At 33.2% G+C, this 8,236-nt stretch overlaps 1 protein-coding gene across 1 annotated transcript; it reads left to right on the plus strand.

Moving 5' to 3' along the window:
* The first annotated feature begins 2,715 nt into the window (after positions 1-2,715).
* Positions 2,716-7,093, plus strand: LOC143538964 (sugar carrier protein A-like). The gene is made up of 4 exons (XM_077032396.1): positions 2,716-3,055; positions 3,896-4,215; positions 5,063-5,689; positions 6,544-7,093. Exons 1-4 carry the CDS (start codon positions 2,911-2,913, stop codon positions 6,976-6,978), a joined length of 1,527 nt encoding a protein of 508 aa, XP_076888511.1. The 5' UTR covers positions 2,716-2,910; the 3' UTR covers positions 6,979-7,093.
* The last annotated feature ends 1,143 nt before the right edge of the window (positions 7,094-8,236 follow it).

Raw genomic sequence — 8,236 nt, forward strand, 5'->3', positions numbered from 1 at the left:
GCAAAACCCTTGTCTATAAGCTCACATGCGCACACGTGATGTCTTTCTATTGCTTATTAGGCCTTTTAACCACAAATTACTTTGTACTTGAACCATATTCTAATTCAGATATCATATTTTTTTTCTTATTCTAATTCAGGCTAGTAACGAGAAGACGATTCCCAAGGGCGGATGTAATTAATAGTAAGGGGTAGATCCGCTACCTCTCAACTTTTCGTTGGCAGTGTAAATTTTTTTTCTTTTCGAGTCAGTTTTCGTATTTCGTTACCCCTGAAAATATATTATGTTACCCCTATTTGTTTAAATGTCAACCAGTTTAAAATTTCAAACTAAATAAAGTTCAAACAAATTTATAGCCCAAAGCAAATAAAAACAAATAATCTTTTTTTCCTTTGTTTGAACGAGAAACGTTAAACAAAAACAGACTCAAACAGAAACAGGCTCAACATAATCATCATTTTTAAATATTCAAATAAAGTAAAGCCCCAAAAAGTTTATAGCCCAAAGCAAATATAAATCATTAACCTTTTTTTTAACAAGAAACATCAAACAGAAACAGCCTTAACAAAATCAGCATTTTAAGGTTAAAACTTTTAATACGGTTTTGGATATGTAAATTCAAAAACTTGGAAATAGATTTAGTGATTTATCAACTAGTTTGTTAGAAAATATGTTCGGTTTAAATCTTGAGATTCATTTTCCGAGTTCGATATATCTAAGATAATGACATTTTTGAAAATGTATCCGAATGATTTTGCTAATGAAGAAAAATGGTGTATTTCGGGTGATCGTACGACATTTTATAACACTTAAAAGGAAGATGATAAATTTACAAAATTGGGTGTATGTGTGACCTTGCTCATGTAATAGTGAAAACCGGAAAGCACACCATTTTTCCTTTGGTTCTTCGAATTTTAAAGATAGCGTTGGTTTTACCGATTGCAACCGCAACCGTTGAAGTAAGTTTTTCTAAAATGGCGCTTTATAAATACGTGTTTGCGTAAGCGAATGGGTGACGAATATTTGAACAATGCTTTAGTTTGTGCCATCGAAATAGAAACGTTCGATAAAGTAAAAAAACAAGGTTTAATGGCTCAATTTCAAGCTTTCAAAAACCGAAAAGTATAAATTTGCAAACCAAGTATCGTGTTTCTATTTTTTACGTTTACATTGTATGAAATACGAAAAAAAACGAACTTTACCCCTGAGATTTATGTTTAGATCCTTCACTGACGATTCCATGTGTTTAGAAAGTTCTGTCTTTATTATTATTATTATTATTATTATTATTATTATTATTATGTGTAACAGTATTACAAGCCGAGGTGGCAAATGAGTTGGGTTGGGTCGAACGAGTCATGGGTTGAAATGAGTCATGAGTCAGAATGAGTTTGGGTCAAAACGGGTCAATTAAAAAAAGGGTTGTTTTGGTTTGGGTCGAAATAGGCTAGGGTCGAACCAGGTTTTGAGTTGTTTTTTTGTTTTTTTGTTTTTTTTTTGTGAACGAGAATAACGGTGGAAACATTTTATGTTTTTTAGATTTTTCGTTTTTTATTTATATTTTAAGTTATGATTTTTTAGGGGTTTTCTATTAAGATAAAAAACCCTCAAAATAAATATTCAAAAATAATAATAAAAAATTTATAACTCACGATATAAATCATAAACAAAAAAAGTAAAAACACTAAAATGTTCCTACGTTGTTCTCGTTCCATAAAAAAACCCACCTAGAATCGAACCGAAGCCGAAAGAATCGACGAAAATGAAACAAAGAAACAAAAAGCCAAAACTGGACCACATCAATCGATATCGAAAAAATCAATCAAAACGAAACTAAAAGAATTCAAACCGAACAAAAACAAGACTGAAAAAACGAACAAAAACGAGTCCGGAATCGACCAGAAAGAAACAAAAGAAACCAAAACCCAACACGTCAAGGGTGAAAACTCGTCTTGGCTTGAAACCTGAACCAAACTCGTTCCAATCTGAAACTCGTATCATGCAGAAACTTGTCTTGTACGAAAACCCGTTCCGATCCGAAATCTTTCACATTTCCTTAGGACACTAACCCACATCGACCCATTTCTTTGAACTTGTCGACCCATTTTGACCCGAAAATAAAAGTATGGAATTTCAAATGACTCATTTTGACCCATTTAGTTAAAACCTTTTACCCAAACCAACTCATTTAACTTTTAAAACAACCCAAATTGACTCATTTGAAAGGGTTTGGGTCAAAATTGTCACCCCTAATTACAAGATTATAAAAAATCGACACATTTCTATTTTCTATAAATTAGATAGCAAATCGTTACCGGATCAAGTCGAATATTTGGAAGTTCATTTTTTGTATCCAAACAAATTGTCATAAATGGTAAAAGAAGTTATAACTGAATGAATTTCTCTTAATTGAATCATAGCTGAAATTATACAATTCACTCATCCAAACAATACAACTTTATACCTCAAATAAATATATAATATCTATTATTGGAAGTTAGATGTTATTTTTAACATATGAGTTAGATATTGATTAGGAAACTAGTTGTTAAAAACTTATCTTTGAATCATACTATCAAATTTATATAAATGGATTTTTATTAATTAACTTCAAGAATTAAAATATGCTAAACAGTTGTCAATTTTTGTTTTTTGTTTTTTTTTTTGAAAATATTGATTTTTATAAATTGATTATAAATTTGTATTCATATATATACATATATTAAATCAAGAGTTAGATATTTGTTTTGGCAACCATAAAGATGAAGTCATCTCAACAAGCATTTATTAATTTCTGGGACCCTCAAAGTCATCAAACTTCATAACAAATTCAATTAATATTATTATTATTTGCCTACAGAAACTTGAGTCTCTCTTTCAAACACTTTTTTTCTCTGTGTGTGTGTGAAGATGGCTGGAGGATCTTTTGCACCAGCAGGAATGGCAAAGGACAGAGCAGAACAATATCAAGGAAGAGTTACTGCTTACGTCATCATTGCATGCATTGTTGCTGCTGTTGGTGGATCAATTTTTGGTTATGATATTGGAATTTCAGGTGATTTTGTTTTCTTTAACCCCCAAATTTTATGGGTGGTTGTTTGAATTGGGCTCGAGAAACTCGAAATCCGAAACCAACCGAAATTAAATTTTGATTCAGGAACCGAATTTTAGATTTTTTTTTAAACTTATGTATATGTTTTGGTAATTCGGTATTATCAAATAGACCTGAATTTGAATAAGCTTATTCACATCGTATTTGAATTTTACTTTAGTTTTAAAATTTTCATATTCGATTAAACAAAATAACCCGAAACCGACCGGATAAACACCACCTACTCTTAATTAAGAATTTTGTCTAAAATCAAATTAATATTAAAAACATTAAAGGGTGATTGATTGATTGATCCTAGTTTCTACTTTTTTTTTGTTTGGTAAGAGAAAGTTGAATTTATTTAAATGGGTCATAACTTAAAAGTCATTAAAAGTTTTACTTTAATGCATAAGTGATAAGATCTCATGAATCATCTTTATATCACATTCACAACGCAATACTATAACGTTTGTAAAAGTATTTCACATATCAATTATTTCCATAAAAATGCAAAAATTGTTCCAGTTTTTCATTCATCGGAACCATAGATAACGATAAATGATTCATCTAAAAAGTTTCATCGAAACCATCTGAACGAGACCATGAACACCTCTACATAAAATCTCCTAGATCATTTTAGATTAATAATAAAACAATATGACTTTTGTAATCATATTACACATACCAATTATTCTTCAAAAAATAATACAAACTTTGAGCAAAATGTGTCATTTTTTACATAACATGGTCCTAAAATAGACCGCTAACCGCTAATATCCTGCTAACCAAACATGATTTAACCAGGAGGTGTGACATCCATGGATGCATTCCTTAAAAAGTTCTTCCCAAAGGTGTACTTAAAGAAGATGCACTCACACGAAAACAACTATTGCAAGTTCAATGACCAAGGCTTAGCAGCATTCACCTCATCATTATACCTTGCTGGCTTGGTTGCAACTTTGTTTGCATCACCTGTGACACAAATGTATGGACGTCGGGTCAGCATAATTTGTGGCGGGCTCAGTTTTCTTGTTGGTGCAGCACTTAATGCCGCAGCGCTTAACTTTGTAATGCTGCTTGCGGGCCGAATCATGCTTGGTGTTGGTATTGGCTTTGGTAATCAGGTAATTATTTTGACCCGTTACTTAACCCATCTTGACAAGCATATTTTGTCATGTTTACTCTTCTTAGTTTTAACTTCTAAGTGCTCACTACTTTGAGTGAATTTTGAATTAAATATCATCAAATGTGTCACACTCACACAATTTAATTTTAAGTTGAATTTTTAACAATGTTGACTATAAATAGGGAAATATTAATTGAAGGATAATGTTATATTGACTTATAGCATTAGCCATAATGTGAGGATGAAAAATTTAACACATTGGGTTGAATAAAGCATGCTAAGTAGCGGTGTAAACAAGCCAAGTAAGCTTGTTAGATACTCGAGATCGGCTCATTAAAATGTCGAATCGAATGAAGCTTAAAGGAGCTGAAGTCCAGTTAACTAATTAATAAAAATATCTACAAAGATATATTGATCACTTTATCCAAACTTAACCGAAATTTGACTACAAGTGAGCCATCATACACAGACAATTTTATTAATAGGTAAAAAAAATATGTTATCTGTATAAGTAAAATTAACTAATTAATAAAAACATATATGAATGATATAAGTAATACTATATGTAAAATTATAATAAAAATAGTATGTGTTAAAAATATAATCATAAATGTATAAAAGTTATTATAATATGTATAAGTAAAAGAACTCAGCTCGGCTTGTTCACACCCTTGCGCTAACTCGCTTTTTCTTTGAAAAAATGGATCACTATTTCAATAATAGTTTTGGTGCTCGTATCGCAAATATTAATTATTTTATGTAATAAAAAACGATAAAAAGGTGTTGTCGAGTCAACCCAGTCTGACCCGACCCGTTTGAATTTTTTTTTGTGCGACTTTTTGAAGGCAATACCACTCTACTTATCCGAAATGGCACCAACCCATCTCAGAGGAGGCTTAAACATGATGTTCCAACTAGCGACAACTCTAGGAATCTTCTCAGCCAACATGATTAACTACGGGACGAGCAAGCTCGACCACTGGGGGTGGCGGCTGTCACTAGGACTAGCTGCCGCCCCCGCACTTTTAATGACAATTGGCGGGTTACTTTTACCAGAAACACCAAACAGCTTAATAGAACAAGCGTCAAAGGACAAAGGTAGAAAAGTTTTGGAACGAATACGTGGGACCCACAATGTGGATGCCGAGTTTGAAGACATGGTTGATGCAAGTGAGTTGGCTAACTCGGTAAAACACCCGTTTAGGAACATTTTGGAAAAGCGGAACAGACCGCAGTTAGTTATGGCGGTTTGTATGCCGATGTTTCAGATATTGTCTGGGATTAATTCGATATTGTTTTATGCGCCGGTGTTGTTTCAAAGTATGGGGTTTAAGGGGAATGCGTCGCTTTATTCGTCGGCTTTGACGGGTGCAGTTCTTGCTCTTTCGACTTTGGTGTCTATCACGACGGTTGATAAATTAGGAAGAAGGTTTTTGTTGATTGGTGGAGGCATTCAAATGATTATTTGTCAGGTAAAGTTGAAATAAACAGATTTAGTTAGTTTGGTAATCATATTTATTTAACCTATCAGTTATTTTAAAAAAATTTTAGAAACAGATAACAACGTGTTGCAGCTGGTCTGCCCAACCTGACTAGTCACACACACCCATTAACCTATTATTATGTAAGGGTGTGCATGAAACCGAAATAACCAAATCATAACCGGAGTAACTAATATAACAGAACCCAACTCAAAACGACAGTTTGGTTTTATATCATTTTCAGAAACCGAATTTTGGTTTGGTTTTGCGTGTACCAAAAACGGAAAAAAACAAACCATATAAACCAACCAAACCCAAAACCGACGGTTTGGTTTATATGTTTTTTCAATAACCAAATGCCCGGTTTGTTTCAGTGTGATGTGACAAAAGCCAAACCGAGCAGTAACACCAAACCAAACACGTAAAACCTGACTTTTATTAGTGAATTTGTGTATTATAATTATATTTTTGAATGTTAAGTAATTCATAAATACTTAATAAATGGTGTAGCCATGTGTAATAATCACTTAATCATGACTTAACAAAAATGGATTTAGGCTCAAAGTTTTAGTCTAAGATCATTTTTTAGGGCCCAAAATTTGAGTCCAAATTGCAAAACCGAACCAAACCCATTTTGAAAACTAAAAACCGAAAAAATGAAATCAAACGGTTTTCAAATACAGAAAAAACAGAAACCAAACAGTTTTCAAAAACCGAATACTTATTTTTGGTTCAGTTTGAGCCCAAAACCAACCTCTAGCCCGCAACCATAGGCCATATTGACCTGTTTTGACTTTATACACACACCACTCAATATTCTACTACAATCTTGTGTTTTGAAACAGGTGATTGTTGGCATAATACTAGGCGTTAAATTTGGAGACAATCAAGAACTCTCACGGGGTTATTCAATCGCCGTGGTAGTTGTTATTTGTCTCTTTGTTGTGGCGTTCGGGTGGTCGTGGGGCCCACTTGGTTGGACAGTGCCAAGTGAGATATTCCCGTTAGAGACACGGTCAGCAGGTCAAAGCATCACGGTTGCGGTCAACTTATTCTTCACATTCATCATAGCACAATCTTTCCTATCTCTCCTTTGCGGGTTGAAATTCGGGCTGTTTTTGTTCTTTGCGGGCTGGATCACTATAATGACGCTTTTTGTTTACGTGTTCCTACCCGAAACGAAAGGAGTTCCTATCGAAGAGATGATGTTGATGTGGCAGAGACATTGGTTTTGGAAGAAGATTATATCAGAGGATCATGAGAAACAAGAAGATATTTGAAGGATATATTTTGTTTATAATGTTATTTGATAGAAAATTGTCAAATTTATAGAGTTTGAAGGAAAGAATGGTTAGTTAGTAACTTATTACACCTATACATGAAGTTCTTTGTTAATTAGTGTTGTTGTAGAGGTTACCATTTTGACCAATTTGCCTATGAATGGGTCGTTTCGGGTAACTATTAAACAGATCAAATGGATCATCTCAAGTCAAACAACGGGTTAGTTTAAGTCTATTACTCCATCTTATTAACTTAAAACAGGTCCAAATGAGTTAACATAGATCATTGTTTATTTCCACCACATATTATGTCCACATGATATATATTATTATTTTTTTCCTAAAACAACTCAGTCAATCGGAGCACATTGTCAACCCGTCTTGACTCCAATGGCGAAGCTTGAAACGTTGGGGTGGCCGGTCTCAAATTTTTCGAATCAAAACTGGTAAATTTACACTACGTTTAAAATTTTCGAACAAAAAACGTATAAATTTACACTAATGAGCATAAATTTTCTGGCCACAATACAAGCTTCGCCCTTGGTTTTAACATGAACAAAATTGACACATTCTACATATTTTGTTTGGACCTGATTTCACAAGTTACCCAACCGACCTAACTGTTGTCTTCTGGTTTAAACGGGGCCCATAGTTGCTAAGTATATTTAGCTACGTACAAGAAGATTATTACTAACAACATAGTTAACATTGAAATAAAATACAATGTGTAAAAAAGCATTTATTGGTCGGCTCAGGCTGACCCATAAACATATGGTGATACTTTATTTACCTTTTATATCGATGTAAACATTACTTTTTAACGCATTTTATGTTTTTTTAATGATTGATATAACCCAAACTCATTTTAGTCACAATCCGTTCCATTTCATCTTTAAAAGTATCCCATTTTTATATAACCATTTTGTTTAGAACCCGCTTAACCAATTTAAGTCGAACATGTTATCTAGTCCTGACCACACTTCTTTCTAATATTGTACAACATGCATTGTCTTCTATCCTTTATCTTTCACATGGCTAAATGTGGTTAGCCACTTAGCCATGTTCCCATACGAAAACATGTTAGTTACTCGTGCCACTTAAGAGTTAGTTACACATGTAAGATTGTGACTGTAAATAAATTGATGTTTAATGGATTTTTCCACCAAGAATTTGTTTGTTTGGAAACCTGTCACACACGGCCATAGGGGCCTAGACGTATGACCAATAGTTGGTATCGGTTTTGAAAATATATCAGAGA

Source organism: Bidens hawaiensis, unplaced genomic scaffold, assembly GCF_021521415.1.
Source record: "Bidens hawaiensis isolate Kalapana, Puna unplaced genomic scaffold, B.hawaiensis_p1.1 tig00011786_1, whole genome shotgun sequence".
In the NCBI taxonomy this organism is placed as follows: Eukaryota; Viridiplantae; Streptophyta; class Magnoliopsida; order Asterales; family Asteraceae; genus Bidens; species Bidens hawaiensis.